A 20,155-nucleotide genomic window follows, 5' to 3' on the forward strand; every position below is an offset into this window, starting at 1 on the left:
TGCTGTGCACTTAGTAATGGAAACTCAGGGCACATGATTTGGGATGCCTAGAAGTGACTCTAGGAAAAGTGGGGGGAAAAGCTCTTAAACACTGGTAGGAGTTTGAAACTGAAGCTCTAGTCAGTGGATGGCATTAGAGGTTGATAAAGCAGGGGAAAGAGACAAACAGATTTTTTTTTTTTAGAAAATCACACTGGTGGCAGCAGCCACAGTAAAATGGGATCCATGAGAATTGAAAAAGAAACAAATCTAAGTCATAGTTTTGGAAATTTTAAAAGTTTAGAAGTAAAATTATCTCTCTTCACAGATGATATAATCTTATATGTAGAGAGACCCCTCCCTAAAGATTCCACAAAAAATTGATGTTTAAACAAATACAGCAAAGTAGCAGGACACAAAGGCAACACAAAAATCAGTTGCATTTCTGTATACTAACAATGAACAATCCAAAAGGGAAATTAAGAAAACAATTTTATTACAATAGCATCAAAAGAATAAAATACTTAAGAATTATCTTAACCAAGGAGGTGAAAGACTTATACAATGAAAACTACAATACATTGCTAAAAAATTAAAGACAATATCATGAAGATGTTTATAGATTAGAAGCCTTAATATGGTTAAGATGTCAATTCCTCAGATTAAAAAAAAAATCTCAATGATGTTTTTCGTAGCAGTGGAAAAAGCCACCCTAAAATTCATGTGGAATCTCAAGGGACCCCAGATAGCCAAAACAATCTTGAAAAGGTAAAACAAACCTGGAGGATTCACACTTCCTGATTTTATAACTTGCTGCAAAATTACAGTAATCAAAACTCTGTGGGACTGGTATAAAGACAGACATATATATCAGCTGAATAGAATACAGAGCCCAGAATTAAAGCCTCACACATACGGGCAAATGATTTTCAATAGTGTTGAAAAGTAGAATGAAACCCACAGAATGAGAGAAAATATTTGAAATTTACATATCTGATACAGTAGTGATATACAGAGTATATAAAAAGAATTCCTAAAACTCAGCAGGAAGACCCAAACAACTGGATTCAAAAAGGGGCAAAGGACTTGAAAAGACATTTTTCCAAAGAAGATACACAACTGTCTAACAATTACATCAAAATACGCTTGACATCATTAATCACTAGGGGAATAAAAATCAAAACTGCAATAAGATACCATCTCATACCTATTAGAATTACTACTATAAAAACAAAACAAGGGCTTCCCTCGTGGCACAGTGGTTGAGAGTCCGCCTGCCGATGCAGGGGACACGGGTTCGTGCCCCGGTCCGGGAAGATCCCACATGCTGCGGAGCGGCTGGGCCCATGAGCCATGGCCGCTGAGCCTGCGCGTCTGGAGCTGTGCTCCGCAACGGGAGAGGCCACAACAGTGAGAGGCCCGCGTACCACACGCACACACAAAAAGCCAGAAATTAAGTGTTGGCACAAATATGGAGAAACTTGTACCCTTGAATACTACTGGTCAGAATCTAAAATGGTAAAACTGATGCAGAAAAGAGTATGGCAGTTCTTCAAAAAATTAAAAATAGACTCACCATATGAACCATCAGTTCCACTTCAGGGTATATACCCAATAGAACTGAAAACAAGGGCTCAAAGAGATATTTGTACCTCCATGTTTATAGCACATTTTCCACAGTAGCCAAAATATGGAAACAATCCAAGTGTCCATCCATAGATGAATGGATAAGCAAAATGTGGTGTATATATACAATGGAATAATATTGTGTAAAAAAGGAAGGAAATTCTGACATATTTTACAACATAGGGGATCTTGAAGACATTATTCTAAATGAATTAGCCAATTGCAAAAATACAAATACTGTTTGATTCCACTTAAAAAATGTCCCCAGAGTAGTCAAAAATCATAGAGACAGACAAAAGATTGGTGTTGCCAGGGACTGGGGGAGGGGGAAATAGGAAGTTTTGTTCAATGGGTACAGAGTTTCAGTTTTGCATGATTAAGAGTTCTGAAGATTAATTGGACTTTTTTATTGTACTTTTCAAATCCAGAATTTCAAGTTGATTTCATTTTTATAATTTCTCTTTATTGACATTCTTTACTATATGATACAACATTGTCTTCATACTTTCTTTAATTCTTTAGTCATGCTTGCTCTCCTTTAGTTCTGTGAACTTACTTATAATTGTTCTTTTGAGGTATTTTTTTCCTATTAAATCTGATATATGTTCTCATAGGCAGTTGTGTTTTGCTCTTTTTTTGCCAGTGTACGTGTCATACTTATACTTTCATATTTCTTTGCATGATGATAGATAGATAAAGATAGATATAGATAATATTTTTTTAAAAACTGGGCATTTTAGATAATATGTCAAATCTGGTTACTGGTTCCTTCCCCATCCCAGGATCTTGTTATTGTTTGTTTTTTATTGTTGTTGTTGTTTTTTGTTTCTTTTGGGCTTTTTTGGCCATGCTGTGTGGCTTGTGGGGATGTTAGTTCCCCAACCAGGAATCAAACCCAGGCCCCGGTGGTGAAAGAACCAAGTCCTAACCACTGAACCACCAGAGAATTCCCAGGGTCTTGTTATTGTTATTAGCTGGTTTACTTTTTACTAACTGGCTGGATTATTTTAGTGAAGTTTTCCTCCCCATCCCCCTCCATTCCCTACCCCCATCCTGTCCCAGCCCCAGTGTTAAACCTCTGCTGTTGCTTCTCCAGGAAGTGCAGTTTGGTTTATGCCTATCACTCCCCAGCAAGGCAGTGATACTGGTGGGCCTCTCTTTACTGTCTTCCCTGAACACATTCATTTGATGTATTTCTGGCTGATCCTGCTGTTGTTTTCACCAATGTCCCGGAACATTCATTGTTTACAACCTAATCTAATAAAGCTATGGCATATGTGAAGGCATTGTTTCTGAAGTCCAATTCAGTACTTGTTCTGACACCAGGAGGGCTCTTTCCAGCTGTCTTATTCCCCAGTTCTCTTCCTCAGACTATGCAGTATATATAGTCTAGGCTGTATCTTCATTTAAACAAGGAATCTCCCTTAATTGCCTTTCACCATGACCTCCCCCACTGTTCTTGAGGTTACTCTTAGGTTTGAACTTCTTCATTCTCTCTCATAAATGAAGTCTTTTCCTTTGGGAAGAGAAACAGAGCTGTTTTACACCCTGCTTCTCCACCCCCCCAAGGAAAATCTTTGAGCTAGGGTTTTGGAACTAGCGATGCCATCACGTCAAGCTTCTGCCTGAGTGACACACTCACAAAGAAGATGACACCAGTGGAAGGTCTGCAAGCATGCAAGCAGAGGGATGCTCTCTCAGGTTCCCTTTCCCGGGGGGCGGGGGGCACCACCACTGTGCGACATGGGCAAAGGCAATGAGTGCCCCAGTATTCTCAGCTGCTGTGCCCAAGGCAAAGCCTGTCTTGCATGAGTGGAGGGTGGGGGGAGGAAGAAGGCCCCACCTCTTGACCACACTCACCCAGGACTTGACCTTAGGAACAGGTTGCAGGGGGAGGGATAAGAAACACTGAAGTCCAGCTTCCTCCATGTAGAAAGGAGCTGAGGGGCGCAGGTGCCCTGTGCTCTTGCTGTTGCACTCTGGAGCAGAGTCTGCCTTGTAGAGCTGAGATGGGGAAAGAGAGAGTACGCTTGAGTCAAACGCCATACTCTCACTTCTTTTGCTGGAATTTCATAGATTTTCTTGAATTGATGTTTCTTCATCAGCTGTTTGTCCTTAGGATCATTTCAAGAGGATTTAGATGGTTGATTTTCATCCTTTCCACAGTTAAACTGGGGGCAGGTCAGCAGACATCCACAAGCTGCCTCCACAGATGTTGCTCTTTTTTTGCTATGGTTCTGACTTTTGCAGAATGCCATGGAAATGTAATCATACAGTATGTAGTTTTTTTCAGAAATGCTCCTTTCACTCAGAAATATGTACTTAAGATTTACTCAAGTCTTGATAGCTCATTTCTTTATATCAGTGGACAATATTCCATTACATGGATAAACTAAAATCTTTTTATCTATTTGTCTATTAAAGATGAATTCTGGTAATTATGAATGAAGCTATAATATACAGTTAGCTACAAGTTTCTATGTGGACATAAGTTTTTAAATCAGTTTAGTAAATACCTAGGAGTATAATTTCTGGATCATATCGTAAGGTTAGTTTTGGCTATTTAAAAAACTACCAAATTGTCTTCCAAAATTGTTGAACCATTTTGCATTTCCACCAAAAATAAATGAGAGTTCCTGTTACTCCATAATCTTGTCATCAGTTGGACTGGCATGGAAAAAGAGAACAAGTAAGATGTATATGTATGTATGTATGTATGTATATTAATAATATATATGTATTTATATATATAATATCTTATATATAAAAGTAAGTTATATATCTTTTATATATATCTTATGTTGATATATATCATATAGATAAAATAAGATATGCCTTATTTTTATATATGTTACCATTTATCAATTACACAATAACAATTGTAATCTTATTACAATAAGGTATATATCTTACATATGTGATATATATATACATATACATATGTGTGTATATATATATATATATATATATATATAGAGAGAGAGAGAGAGAGAGAGAGAGAGAAAGGTTATTTTAAGGAATTAGCTCATAGGTTTGTGAGGGCTCTAAGTCTGAACTCCATAGGGCAAGCAGACAGGTTGGGAATTCAGGTAAGAGTTGATGTTGTGGTCTCATTTCTGAAATGTGCAGGGTTGGCTAGAAACGTAGGCAGGGTTTCTATGTAGCTCTCTTGAGGCCAAATTTCTTCTTCTTTAGAAAACTGCAGGCTTTGTTTCTAAGGCCTCAAACTGATTGGATGAGTGGAATCCAGTTCCTGGAGGGTAACTTGCCCTATTCAATGTCTACTGATTTAAATGTTCCTCATATGTAAAAACTATCCTCACAGCATCCTTTAGCCTAGGGTTTGACCCAACAACTAGGCAAGTAGCCTAGCCAAGTTGACACGAAGTTAACCATTACATTGGGATTTGATTTTAGCTATTCTAACAAGTGTATAGTGGCACCTCCTTGTTATTTTAACTTGCATTTCTCTAATGACTTCTTTCAAATTCTCTCATAGGGAGTTGTGTGTTGCTCATTTCTTTCCAGTGTATGTGTCATAATTCTACACTCATGTTTCTATGCAGGCTACATATTTTTTTAAGAAACTGGGCATTTTAGACAATATATTGTATCAAATGTGGTTACTGGCTATCACCTTAAAGATAATATTTTGTGCTGGCTTCTATGGTGTGTGCTTTCCATGCAATCACTGTTTTCATTCTCAGAACAATCTTTTGAAACAGGTACACTAATTAGGGTCATATTCCAGAAGACAAAGTGAGGATGAACGTGAAGGAACTTGCTTTGGGCTTCATACATGGTGATCACCCCATGCTCCACAAAGACTCCCACACAAGCCACGGCACCACACGGAAGTGGGAGGGTGGGGCAGGGAGAGAAGGCGAAGAACTTGGTTGTGAACACGCTAAATTTCAGAAAAAAATGTTCCCATAAATGGTTATTAAGAATCTCCCTAAAATAGTGTTTCACTGGACTGCTCAGGTGAAGCTAGGTTTTGCTGTAAGAACCACCCCTCAAATCTCCATGACTAATCCTGCTAGGGTGACTATTTGCTGCTGGTCTGAGCAGTAATCTAGGGCACTGCTGCTGGGGCAGGGGCTGAGCAATACAGCGTCTTTGATGCTGAGGCTCCAGAAGGTCGGTCCATGAACTTCCTTGACACTGTGGGAGGGAAGAGACGCCTGAGTGTCCTGTTCAGCTCTCTTGTTCTCCTGGACATGACACATCACCTTCATCCGTAGCTCACTGTCTAGAATTTGTCACTGGGTTCTGCCTAACCACAGTAGGACTGGGAAGTGCATGAGGACATGTAAAATGCTGTCTCAGCCACCATTCCTGCAACAATGGCAAGGAATACTACTTTTATCTATTTTTTTAAAGAGTAACACATAAGAATTTATGCCCATTTTATACAATAGCTACTTTTTCATCCCTTACTAAGAGTGCTTTTCACTTCGTGTTTCATATTATATCTACACGTATGGCCTTTTATGACAAAAGGATCTATGGTGGAAAATTCTAGTGATATCACTCATTGAGATAGGTAAAAAAAAAATGTAATAAAATTACAATGTATACGAAGGCACTAAACTGACATCTTTCGTTTCAAATAATATAGAAAACAAGATACTAACGTATTCAGAAGGAACTTGATCCTGGAAAACAACTAAACACTGCATATAACACACTTTTAATTGTACTTATGGGCTTGCACAAAGTAAGGGGAATCTCCAAGAGGCAAAAAATAATCTGAATGAAAACAAGAGCTGAAAAAAGCAAATGTCAACATGAATCCTATAAACAAGAGTCTAAACATTGGGCCAACAACAAACTGACAGAGGAGAACTTGAAATATATTTATTTATTTATTTATTTATTTCCAGCATCCATGCTTTCTTTTATTAAAAGGCAAGTGTCTTGTAGAAATGTCAGTAACTTCAGCTCATCCAAGCAGCACAGTACAGTTTTACATAAGAAATATACATGACAAGTGGTGTTTGGAGTAAGTCTTTGCTCCCCGTTGTACTCATACCTCATGCCCACTGCTGGCTCAGGAAATCTCTCATGGTTTTTAACAGTGTGGAGCTTTTACAAAGGAAGTTGTGTTGGAAGCCAGGAGGAAAGATCACTATCTTCACCCTCTCTTTGTTCCTATATGGATTGTGTGAAATTTCATAGAGCTTTTTTCCAAATTCCAAAGGCACCATTTTGTCATCCTCACCGTGTATGATAAGAAGGGGAGAAGACAGGAATTTAACATTTTCATCATTGAGGGAGACTAGTTCCTCTTTCCTCAAGGCATCCATAACTGTGCTTAAAAATCCTGGAAGTTTCTGGTAAATCTTTAACAAGGGATAATTGATACTTGCAACCCATATGTTGGTAAATGGAGCTTCCAGGATAATAGTATCAACTGGGAATCCTTCCCCTTCTAGAACTTTTGCAGCATTTGTTGTAACTCCTGTTCCCAGAGAGTGGCCCCAGAGACACACGGGGGTGGTACCACTTCTTGCCTTGGTCCACTCGTAGACACAAATAGCATCTGAAGTCAGCCCATCCTCCGTCAGCTTACCCGTCGAGTCCCCAAACCCTCTATAGTCAACACACGAGACATGAAAACCACCATCACTCAGCACCTTTACTATCTCAAGTCTGTGAGGAGCTGTCCTGTGTTCTGCACCGCCATGATGATAAACAATAATTGGGTTGCCATCACGGAGAGCTGCTTCATACCGGCTACGGCCCTTCCCCTTAGCATCCTCCCCGCGGCAGCTAGGAACTGTGTGCCAGATACCCAGAATCACCCTAGGTTCAACTTTGATGTAGAAGTTCACTGTGTGAGGAATCTTTAACTCTGGTTTCTTTAAATCCGCAAGAAATGGTGCTCTGAAAAGGTTGAAAACAATCAGCATGTTCATCAGAAGAGGGAAAATATGTTCTTTTAATGATTTACTTGTAAAGCTGGTACACAGAGTGGAAGTTTTTCTTCTGAACAGGAGTATGGGAAAGATCTCAGGCTCTGTGCGACCATGTACCACCACGCGGTCACGCAGCCCTGCTTGTCTGTCTCCACGCCGCATCGCAACCCGATCCACCGCGGCCGCAGCCGCGGGAGCTGCCGCTGTAGCCCGGAACTGCGCCCGGCCGCCCGCCTCCCCGGCGGGGACGGCCTGGAATATTTGTAGAATAAACTAGAGATTCTGAAAGTTGGCCAGAGTGGTCCCGCTTGGGTAATACTCTGATTCCAGACAGAAGAAAATGCTCCTGGAAGAAAACAGCCACAATTTTTGTCCCTGGATTTCCACAGATTAATTTCAACCAACGGGAGATCAGAATAAAAGATCCTAAACACACAGGAAAAGAAACCACTATAAGAAAGAGTCACCAACAAATAACAGAGTTGGTTATCAGATACAGAATATAAAATAACTCTAACTGAAAATATTTGAAAAGATGTAGCACAAAATACAAATTTGTAAAACTCCAAACTCAAACAGTGCATTAAACATCCATCTCAGAGCTCATGAGAAACCTAGTGGATTGGCAGGTATATGTAAGGAAATAATCCAGAATGTAATAAAAAGTAACGAGATGATGGAAGAAAAGTTAAGAGATGAAACCCAAAGAGAAAGTCACACTGATATTTGAACAGGAGTTCAAGAGAGAGGAGAGCTGTGGCAATAATTGATTAGATGAATGGCTGAGAATTTCCTAGAAATGATTAAAAAGTACAAACTCACAAGTACAGAAAGTACTATGGTATGCCATAAGACAAAGAAAGAAAAGGAAGGAAAGGAAGAAAAAACAAGAAACCAGAAATTCTTTCTTAGACATATTTTAGTGAAACTATAGACAAAATAGCAAAGAAAAGGCAAAGTTAATTGAAGCAGACCATGAGAAATGATAGTTCACTTCCAAAGAAATGCCAGTGTGTCAAGCAACAGATTTACAACTGCAAAAATAGAAGCCAAAACATGGTAGAGTAACATCTCCAAGAAACAGTTAAGGAATATCTGTGAACCTAGAATTGTATATCCAGCAAAATAACTTCTCAAGAGACAAAGTGACATGAGGATATTCTCAGAGGAATACAAATAAACATTTCCTTTTAATTTATTTGTTGAACTTTAAGTTGAACTTTGTTGAACTTAACAAAGAAGAAAAGTGATCCCTAAGAAAAGGCAACACATTAGAAAATCTAAGCAAACATTGTATATAAAGGAACATTGATGATAACAATTAGGGCAGAATTAAGAGGACTGAATTGAAATGTTGTCAGTAGTAACATGTAAGATGTGAGGAGTTAAAATATTATAAGTACCCATTAAAATTTCAAAATTAACCACTAAAACAATAGAAATGAGAAATTGAGTAAATTAGTTCCAAGCCAGCTGATGGAAAATATGTAATAAAGAAAAAAAAAATTAAATTGTTTTTTTAAAAGGCAAAAAAGAGGTAATAAAATCATATCAAGGCAAAAAAAAATTTTATATACATGTCTATATATTATTACATATATAGACATATATGTGTGTGAATGTGTCATTAAAATATTATATAAATGGTCTAACTTGAGGTTTAAAGCAATTTTTCAGATAGGGTGCAGGAAAATTTTATTTCTATAATATTTTTAAGTGACATAATTGAAGCATGAGCACATGGAGCACCCAACGCTACGTACAAGAATATCAGAGCAGCACTGGTTAAACAGTCCAACTAGAAGCTACGCATACTCCCATTTCCTGAGAATGGATACATAAACTCGGGTAAAAAGAGCAAATGCAATAGCGTTGAGGAATCTCACAAACACAGTGCTCAAGTTCAGTAAACCAGGCACAAAAGAGTACACACTTTGTGATCCCCTTTATGTAAAATTCAATTGCTGGCCAAACTAGAGTGTGAAGTTGTGATGGTAGTCAACCCTGGAGTATGGGTGGTAATTGAAACGGGGCACGGAGTGAATGCCTGGGATGCTGGAAGTGTTCTGTCTGTCTGCTTTTACTCTGTGTGGTGGTTGCTTGGGTGTGTTCAGTTTGTCAGAGTTTATCAATCTTAAGATTTGACTGTATATGTGTTATACTTCAATAATATGTTTTCAAAAGTCATGAGAGTTTGAAAAACTCTGTGTGTGTATGATCACATCAAAAAATAAAGTCCAGAAAATCTAAGATGTATATTAATATTAGATCTGTATTGTATTGATATTGGACAAAAAGACATAGGACAAAGGCATCATTATGGGATAAACGTATGGAGAGTCTAAAAAAAAATGAAATAATGTAAATATAAAGCAAGTTGTAAGTGAAGCTGACAAACCCACTGTCAAATCAGGAGTGCTCTACTGGTTTTTAAAGTATTGAAAGTTCAAAGTGATTAAAGTTTAGTTAGAAAGATACTTTGCATAAAAAAATTAATGTCTTGATTTATTGGAATAATATAGATAGTACCCTGCACCCATGTGACATTTACAAAATTTAACTTCTTATTAGGCATAGGCAATATGTCAAGTGGCAAAAACTGGAAATATTTTATATTAATTAGTCCATATTATAATTAAATTAGAATTTTATAAAAGAGAGGATAAATGTAAAACCTCCATACAGTAAAAGGAAAACAATGTTTTTAAATACCACATAGATATAAGAAGAAATTACTGTAGAAATGTAAAAACATACTTGTAACTAAAAAGTAATGAAAGTAGAATACACTGGTACTTGTGGAACTCAGCTAAAACGATGCTTAAAGGAAAACAAAAGCATTAAAAACTACATGAGGAAGTAGGAATGAGGGAATGTTTGTGAACTAAGCATAAATTTAAGTTTTAAAAAATAACAGAATAGATATCAAAATAACTGATGATAGGGGAAAAAATGGAGAATGTTAACTAACGAAACAAAAAACTAACCACAAAATCGAAATCAAGAAAACAAAAGACAAACCTCTACCAAGATGGATGGAGATGAAGGATGATGAGGAGGAGATTTAGGAGCAAAAATCACTGCTATGAAGAACGAAAAGTGGGAAATGGCATAGGACCATCAGATATTGATATTTTAATGAGATAATAAAAGCCAACACATTTGACAATTTTGTCAGAATAGAAAGATTTCTAGAAAAATATAACATCCTGGAAGTCTTATAATCATTAAAAAGCTGAATCAGTAGCTACAAGCCAACCCATGAAGAAAACATTAGTATCAAATGTTTTAAAACTGAATTCCACTACCTTTCAAGGAACAGATTATTGTAATATTGGTCAACCTCTCCCAATAAATCAAAAAACAGCAATTCACTCCATGAGAGCACTAAAAACTCAGTTGTCAAAGCAGACAAGGTGAGTTAGAGAACAGAGAATTTCAGAATGAATACCATTTATGTTCCTATATTTTTCAAAGTACGTAGAAGAACCCAAATACTATTAATGTTGATATTTATAGATAATCTTTATTGATCACATATTGTGTGCTAACGCCATTCTAAGTGCTTTATAGGCGATGTCATTCGGTGTCACAGCAGTGAATGGGATAGGTGTGGCCCTCAGTTTAGAGACCAGAGGTATGAGGGTCAGGGCAAGTACATGTCCTGCTTCAGGCTACAGGGGGCACAAGTGGAACATGAGTTAGAATGCGGTCTAACTCACAGTCCACACTCAGCATGACACTCCCAGGTGGTTGCTCAACTTTTGTCCTTCTAAAGCAACTTATAGTAACAGATTTTAGAATAGAGCCAGACATTCCCATCATTTATACTGATGGAAAGGAAACATAGCCATGTTTTACCCAAAATAATGGATACATTTTTTAATTCCTTTTTTTAAACATGCTAGTTTATAGTCACTTGCTGGTTTCTTTATTTTTCAACAGTTTTGTGGTCTTCATTGAGATGGAATGTTATATTAACATATTTTTCCACATAAGATCTGAACAGAGATTGATATAAAAAATTAGATTGCTCTAGAAAGCAGATGCAATGATTACATTAAGGGAATGATTTGCTCATGAATGTGACATTCTTATAGTGGTCTATACACAACCACCATAAGCAAATGTTTGTGCAAATGACTTGAACAGTAAAATCTGATATATCAAACAGTACTCTTTAGACCTTGTAATGCATCTGTCAAATCACTTCATCTATTGTTAGAATATCTTTGATTCTATAAAACTCCAGGAATGGTAATTGAGAGAGAGAGAGAGAGAGAGAGAGAGAGAGAGAGAATCACAGGTAAGGACAATTGGCATTATAACCATGCAGACATATTTGTCCTGTAAAAAGTGGATTTGTACTGATTTCCTATTAGAGCTGTAAAAGTACATGGTTCAATTTTTAAAGATATTTGAATTATGTATTGCCCTCATGCCATTTTCAGGTGATCACACTGAAACAAAATAGAAGGCATTAAGCCTAGCATCTCTTTTCTGTAAAATGGAATTACTTTTCTGAAATCATTGCAATGGTAAAGTCCTTTTTTTCCAATTTTTGGACATTTCATTTTATAGTGAATGTTTCTGTGTGTGTCATGGAATTACTACATTAAAATCCAGTGAACATAGCAAGCAGTGATGAGGAGTCACACCAGTGTATAGTCTGATTTTATACATTTTAAAGGAAGTACGTTTTTCTACCCTCGAGCAATATATGGAGCTAAAGAAGAGGTATGTCCTCATTTGTATCAGTGAAGATGAAGAGCAATTAAACAGTTGTGTCAAATAATATAAGCAGATTTCCGTCAGTTATGTTCACATAGAAACTTAGGGAGTTTTTCATAGACAAAGTTAAATTTTCACTTCCTACTATTTTTGAACAAAATTATCTCCAAGTTTTTATTGTAGTACTTAGTTTTGTACTTGAATGTCAGTGATCAGTAGCTGGTATGTTTTTACTCCTTCCCAAGCTACTAGGAAAATAACAAGTCTTATAAAAGAGAAATGGGAAGAGTTACAGTAGTAGATGATGCTTCTATGATATTCTACTGAAAGTAGCCTGTACAAAGAACTCTGTCCATTTCCAAATGTACAGGCTCAAGCCAGGCTCTTATCTGAAGGTCATCCATAGGACCTGTACTGAATTCTACACTCCTAAAGTATCTCTCATAAATAACCACAAAAAGGATTTATGTTACCTTAAACTCTCTCATCACTGACCACCAAGATATATAAAAACACACATTAATGATTTATGTGCCCCAAATCTCCTTGGCAGGAAAAAAATAAGAGAACAAAAATCAGACAGAAAACTCATACTATTTTCCTTTAGCAGGTATGCTCAATAGACCAGGAAGGGGAAGAGCTACACTTGAAAAGTACTTGTATTAATGTAAGTCAAAACACCTCAGACCTGAGAACTTAAATTTCTGTTTTCTGAATCCCAAACCGAATGTTTTATTTCCGCATTCTAAATCCCATATACTAAATATTTGAGAAAAAGGCGATATCCACTTGATTACAATAGCTTTCTTGCTACACACAATGGGAGAACAATAGAAAATTCTGTTATTCATTCAATAAACAAAACTTTATTTAGTACCATCTCAATGCCAGGCACTATAGACTGTGAAGTTTAATAGTGAGTGAAGGACATTGATAGTTAAAAAGGTGATTGCAATATAGTTGGTTCACAATCTTATCTTAGTTTTCAGGTGCACAGCATAGTGATTCAAGATTTTTATAGATTATACTCCATCTAAAGTTATTATAAAATAATGACTATATCTCCCTGTGCTGCACAGTATACCCTTGTATCTTGTTTATTTTGTACATAGTAGTTTGTGTCTCTTAATCCCCTATCCCATCTTGCCCCTCCCCCCTGCTGCTCACTGGTAACCACCAGTTTGTTCTCTCTATATGTGAGTCTGTTTCTGTTCTGTTATATACATTTATTTTAGTTTTGTAGAATCCACATATAAGTCTGTCTGACTTATTTCATTAAAAAAAGAATGTGATTTGAATAAAGTGTGATGATCACTTTCCCAGAGTATATGAACAGAGCACAAAGAAAGGTTGGGCTTAGGCATTGTAGAAAAAGCTTCCAGAAGGTTCTGAGGAAATGGGGATGAGCAGAAGGTAGAACTACCATGCCCCTCCCCACACCAGAGATGGATAATTTTATGTGTCAGCTTGACTGGGCTAAGAGTTGCCCAGATAGCTAGTGAAGCATTTTTTCTGGGTGTGTTTGTGAGAGTGATTCCAGAGGTATTAGCATTTGAATCATTAGGTTGAATAAAGACATCACTCACCAATGCAGGTCGCCAACATCCCATTCATTAAGGTCCTGAAGAGAAGAAAAAGCAGAGGAAAGCCATATTTGTTCTCTGCATGAGCTGGGCATCCCGCTTCTCCTGTGCTCAGGACAGGAGTGCTCCTGGGTCTTGGGACTTTGGACTGGCACTGGTTCTCAGGCCTTCACGTTTGGGCTTGAACCGCACCACAACCCTTCCGGGCTTCCTGCTTGCAGATGGCAGATTGTGGGACTTAGCCTACATAGTCATTCATAGCCTTACAATAAGTCCCTTTCTATGTATCTATATATGTCTTATTGGTTTGTTTTCTCCAGAGAACCTTGATCAATACATCCCCAAAGGAGAGCCACCAACTGAGGGCTGCGGGAAAGAGAACACACCAGGAACAGGTAGCTCAAAGGAAACAAATGTGGTCACAGGAAGTGTGAGAGAGGGAGCAGACCCCATCACATGGAGTCTCTTAGCCAAGCTTGGAACTGAGTCTGAGGAAAACCTTTGCCAGTTAAGTGTTTAAACAAGGACACTTATGATCTAGAAGTGTCCCTGTGGCTAAGATTTGGAAAATTAATTAGAGGAGACAAGGAGAGTGACTACAAGTCACGGATATGGGAAGGGCGGGATGGTGAATGCCTAAGGAAGAAGATATGCTTCCGGTTGTGAATGTGTGATTCGGATAAGAGTGAATAAATTGCTGGTGGTCTGTGCTGCATGTGAGGCCCACAGGGGAGTGGGTGGGAGGAGGGTTTGATAACAAGGACGGATGCTTCCTGAGGGGATGAATCGCTGCATTAGTCAAAGTTCTCCAGAGAAACAAACCAATAGGATATGCATATATGTAGAGAGGTTACTTGTAAGAAATTGACTCAGGTAATTGTGGGGGCTGAAAGGTTCAAATCTGCAGTGTAGGCTGGCAGGCTGGAGACCCAGGAGGGACTCTGATGCAGATGACTTCTGAATGCAGTCTGCAGAGGAATTCCTTGTGCTTGAGGCAGCCAGTGTTTTTGTTCTATTCTGGCCTTCAACTGTCTGGATGATCCCTACACACATTATAGAGAACAATCAGCTCAAGGTTAACAAATTTAAATACATAAATCTCATCCCAAAACACCCTTTCAGTTGACACATAAAATTACCCATCATGAGGCCACACTTTGTCAACTTGGCACTCATATGCATCTCCTTAAACCATACTTAATCTCCAAATAAAGACAATAACAAAGTCATAATTTCAGCTAACATGATACAACTGTCCTGCATACACCTGAAAATGTACTAACACTTTCCCAGAGGAGGACGAAAAGTCCTTGCATGATGTTTATTCTTCTCCTTGATATTTCAGAACTACAATACTACGATGGAAAACTTACAATACTTAAATACTATGATATAAAAATCAATATATCTCATGTTCCTCAATAAAGGGTTAAAGAAGGAAGAAAGCCAAGATGCTTAATACACACACACACTCATAACAAAATAAGGATGAAATACTCATGACAGTTATGGTCCTCATTTCTGAAGCAGGTCATGTGCTGGAGCTGGTATTTATAACTACTTTCCTCTACTAATTCACTTTGCTTCAATAAGCACCTCAGCTGGTCATGGTTCTTTGCCTGGTGGGGTGACCCAAGCTTTCATTCCTGAGGGGACTGGGTCATTAGTAGTCCTGCCTGGATTGGGTTTTTGTAGTTTTCCATTGACCTTAACCACAGGGCATGGTAATACTAAGAAACACCCTAGGGATCTCTTGTATTCCAGACATACTTTTCATTACCTCCATTGTGGAATAGACCTCCAATTTCCCCTTGGAAGACAGGATCAGTCATCCCATCCAGCAGAGTAACTACTACCTTTTTTGCCTGTTGATTCACAGGCATAAGGAATCCAAGGTGGCTGGGGAGAAGTCTTCACTTGTGGTTCAACTGAGCCTTTATCATGTCTCCTTCCCTTTTGTAACAAAGACATCTAGGCCATCAGAATATAAGGTAATGGGAAGAGGAAGCAATGATTGTTCTAGTAGGTGACCAGGGGTATAGCGAGTGATGCCACTCCCATTTCCACCCCTGGACCCATCAATCCTGGCCATTGGAGAAATAACACTGTATTTTGGATGCTGATTCAGAGCATATACAGTCTCCTGGAGAAACTTTCCCCATTTATGCAAAGTATTTCCACCAGCTGAGATTGTAAATGAGTCTTCAAAAGGCCAATTTACTTTCTCTCAAGACAGCTCCTTCAGGATAGGGGGAAACATGGTAAGACCAGTGAATTCTAGGAGCAGAGGCTCATTGTTGCTCCTCATTTCCTATGAAGTTAGTTCCTTGATCAGAAACAGTGCAGGGTGGAATATAATGATGGTGGATAGGCATTCTGTAAGTTCACAGACAGTAGTGTTAGCAGAAGCATTGTGTGCAAGGAAGGCAAATTCATATCCAGAGGGTCTATTCCATGAAGAACAAAATGTTGCCTGTTTTTGGATGGAAGTTGTCCAATGTAACCAACTTGCTACCAGGTAGATGGCTGATCACCCCGGGAAATGGCACCATATGGGGGTCTCAGTGTTGGTCTCTGCTGCTGGTAGATTAGGCACCCAGCAGTGGCCATGGCCAGTGCAGCCTTGGTGAGTGGCAGTCCACATTGCTGAGTCTGTGCTTAATCTCCATGTCTGCCACCAGGGCCACTTTGTTCATGAGCCCACTGGGTGATGACAGGGGTGGTTGGGAAAAGAGGAGGCTCATATCCACAAAATGGTCATACCGTTCACTTGATTATTAAAATCCTCCTCTGTTGAGGTCACCCTTTGGTGAACATTGACAGGAAACAAACATCTTTACATTTTTGTCTACTCAGGTCTATCCACATATCTCTTCCCTAGTCTTCCTTGTCACCAATTTTCCAATCATGTTCTTTCCATGGATGTTTCCTTGACTCTTCAGACAAGCCATTGGTCACAGTCCATGAATCAGTATATAACTGTGCATCTGTTCATCTTTCCTTCCAAACAAAATGAACAATCAGTTTCAGTGCTTGATGTCCTGTCCATTGGGAGGGTTTCCCTTCACCACTCTCCTTCAAGATTGTCCCAGGAATTGGTCATAATGCTACAGCTGTCCACTTTCCAGTAGTTCTGGCATGGTATACAGAACCATCTGTAAACCAGGCCTGAGTCTTCTTTTCCTCTGTCAGTGGTCACAGGGAGCTCCCCATGAAGCACTAGGTGCAAGTTGGGAGAGTGAAAGCCGTATAACAGGAGTGGGGTCCATGGGCATTTAGGTCACTTCCTCAGGTAACTTACTTGTGCCTTCAGGCTCTGTTCAAGCCTGATTTCATACACACCACTTCCATTTGTTGATGGAAGGCTGCTATCACCCCCAACTTCATGGCTTTTTGGGTCAGATAACACCCAGCTCGTGGTGGGCAGCTCAGGTCCTGTGGTGACCTGGTGGCTCATGGTTAAGCATTCAGCCTCCACTGAGGCTGAGTAGCAGACCCCAAACTGTGTCTTAAAAAGAGGGTAGTTATCTGTGGAGAATGACAGGGCTTAGCTCCAAACTCAGAACAACCTGTGCTGTGATTCAGCTACTGGAGACAAAGGCTCCAAACAGCATCTCTACCTGCCACTGACACTCCAGGCACCTTTAGCTCTGCTGATCCTGTGACCCAAGAAGCAGAGAAGCTTGCATGGCAGCCTGGGCCTGCTGCAGAGCCTACTCTTGTTTTGAGCCTTACTCAAAACTAGTTACTTTTACCTAGTGAGATGAAAGAGCTGGGGTAACACACCTAAAGGAGAAGTATGTTGCCTCCAAAATCCAAATAGACCCACTAGGTATTATATCTCCTTTTGGCTTTGGAAGGGCCTTTTGAAACAACTACCCCTTCACTTTAAAAGAGGTATTGTGACATGCTCCACCTTAGTTTTGGTACCAAAATCTGATCTGTATTAGTGCAGGTTCTCCAGAGAAACAGAATCAGTGGGATCTAACTCTATCTATCTATCTATCTATCTATCTACCTATCTATCTATCTATCTATCTGGATATATATATATATCCAGATAGATAGATAGATAGATAGGTAGATGGATAGATAGATAGATAGGTATAGATATATAGATAGATAGATAGATAGATAGATAGATCTATATCACTATATCTTTCTATATCTCTATCTCTATATCTGTCTCTAGATAGATAAATAGTGAGAATAAGAAATTGGCTTGCACAGTTATGGGGTCTGGAGAATCCAAAAAATGTAGTATGTTCCATCAGGCTGGAAACCCAGGAAAGCTCATAGTACAATTCCAGTGTGAAGGCCAACAGGCTGGTGACCTAGGAAAACAGATGGTGTAGGTGAAGTGTGAAGGTACACTACTGGAGATCTCCCTCTGTTTAAGAAACCCAGACCTTTTGTGCTCCTCAGGCCTTCAACTGACTGGATGAAGCCCACCCACATTAAAAAGGCAATCTGCATTACTCAACATTCATTGATTTAAATGTAAATCTCATTGAAAAATACCCTATAAGTTGACACATAAGTATAACTATCTTAATAGTCAACCTTCATGATGAATTTTAGGGATTCAGAAAATTCCATTTATTAAGATAGAATTATGTATTTTATGTGAAAATCTCAAACTTGTAATGCTGGAAATATTCTTTCTGGTGAATTCCTATAACAATATTAAACATTATTTGAGTGAAAATTTTTTCATTATTTAAATTTTATGTCTAGTTCTTCAGTTGTTTCTAACAAATGTCAGGCCTTTATAAGCCATAAAAATGCATTAATTATATGTTTGTTTTCTTTCATTTTCCTCTTCCTTCCTTCCTTCCCTTCCTTCCTTCCTTCCTTCCTTCCTTCCTTCCTTCCTTTCTTTCTTTCTTTCTTTCTTTCTTTCTTTCTTTCTTTCTTTCTTTCTTTCTTTCTTTCTTTCTTTCTTTCTTTCTTTCTTTTCCTGAAAGTATTCTTAAAGATAATTTAGATCCTTACTAATTAAAGTGACACTCTTGGCCCTGAAGCACTAGCATTTTCTGAGAACTTGTTAGAAATGCAAAATCTCAAGCCCCTCCCCAGACTGAATGTATAGAGTCTGCATTTTAATAAGATTCCCCAGGAGATTTATGTACAACTTAAAATTTGAAAAAAAAAATCACTGGATTAGTTTAGCAGTTCTAAGGAATGCCTATCTCTGGGTTCTGGGCAAGACCCAAATTAAGCAGAGTAGAAGGGGAATGATTGATAGACATTGTTTTGTTTTGTTTTAGTTTTAATAAATTTAAAGTTTCCCAGGTGATGCCACTAGGATTGAGAACCAGTGATGTAGTAAATTCTTCATTATAGAGACGAAGAAACAGAATTTGTGACTTTTCAAAATATTCACTGGTATTTATGTCAAAACCAGAACTAGGCATAATTCAACCTGTTGTAGGTAAATTCAGACTGATTGAGAGAGAAAAGGAAAGGTGGAGAGAGAGAGAGAGAGAGAGAGAGAGAGAGAGAGAGAGAGAGAGAGATTTAAGTGAAATAAGACCAGGATGAGAAGTTCTATGAAAACAGAGAATTAAAATTGAAAATTATTTTACAAGTACCCAGAATGGCATCATGATATCTAAACAAAATTCAGTTCCTACTGTACTAGAGACAAAGATGAGTAATTAGGTCAAGAATCCCCTCACAAAAAGGGTTTTATATATTTTGAATTCTTATAACTACATGCAAAATTAAGGTATCATAGAATTGCCTTGTCCATTCATAAGGTTATATATACAATGGAACTTCAGCATTGGATAAGTATCTTATAGGTAAAACATATATCTAATATCAACTAAATAGATAGTTTTGCTCCTTTAGTTTTGAAGCCAAGGGTTCTGAAGGAGGAATCATCCCTTCTACACTTGTACTTTGCCTTAAATTTCATTCTAAACCCATTTATTACCTCAGTTGATATAATTCATGTCAACATAAATGTTTCTGGTTTCATTTTATGTAGCTCAACAGCACAATATAATTTCTTGATCTTTATTTCATTTTAGAAGAGACTGAGGAGGGGATTTATATGTACATATTTTTAGAAAGAGTGCTTCAGAGGCTGAACACCCCTCTTTCTCCATGGGAGGCTCCTGTATGAATAGAAGAGTGGTCACACAGCAACACATACAAAGCTTTATTTTCTTGTTTCTCATAAGTGATGTATTGTCCACAGGCGCATTTCCAAGCATTATTCTTTCATCAGCGGAATGACTTATTTTTATAACAAGCCCTTTTCTCTTGCAAAAGTTGAATAAAAACACATGTTTTTCCTTTCAGCAG

At 38.2% G+C, this 20,155-nt stretch overlaps 1 protein-coding gene across 1 annotated transcript; it reads right to left on the reverse strand.

The window, feature by feature from the left end:
• Nucleotides 1-6,641: 6,641 nt before the first annotated feature.
• ABHD12B (abhydrolase domain containing 12B) lies at nucleotides 6,642-17,297 on the reverse strand (the record flags this gene model as incomplete). Its single annotated transcript, XM_079931627.1, is given in 4 exon segments — nucleotides 6,642-7,595; nucleotides 7,601-7,778; nucleotides 11,079-11,200; nucleotides 17,142-17,297. Coding segments are annotated over 4 exon segments (1,410 nt in total).
• Nucleotides 17,298-20,155: the final 2,858 nt, after the last annotated feature.

Source organism: Stenella coeruleoalba, assembly GCF_951394435.1.
Source record: "Stenella coeruleoalba genome assembly, chromosome: 9".
In the NCBI taxonomy this organism is placed as follows: Eukaryota; Metazoa; Chordata; class Mammalia; order Artiodactyla; family Delphinidae; genus Stenella; species Stenella coeruleoalba.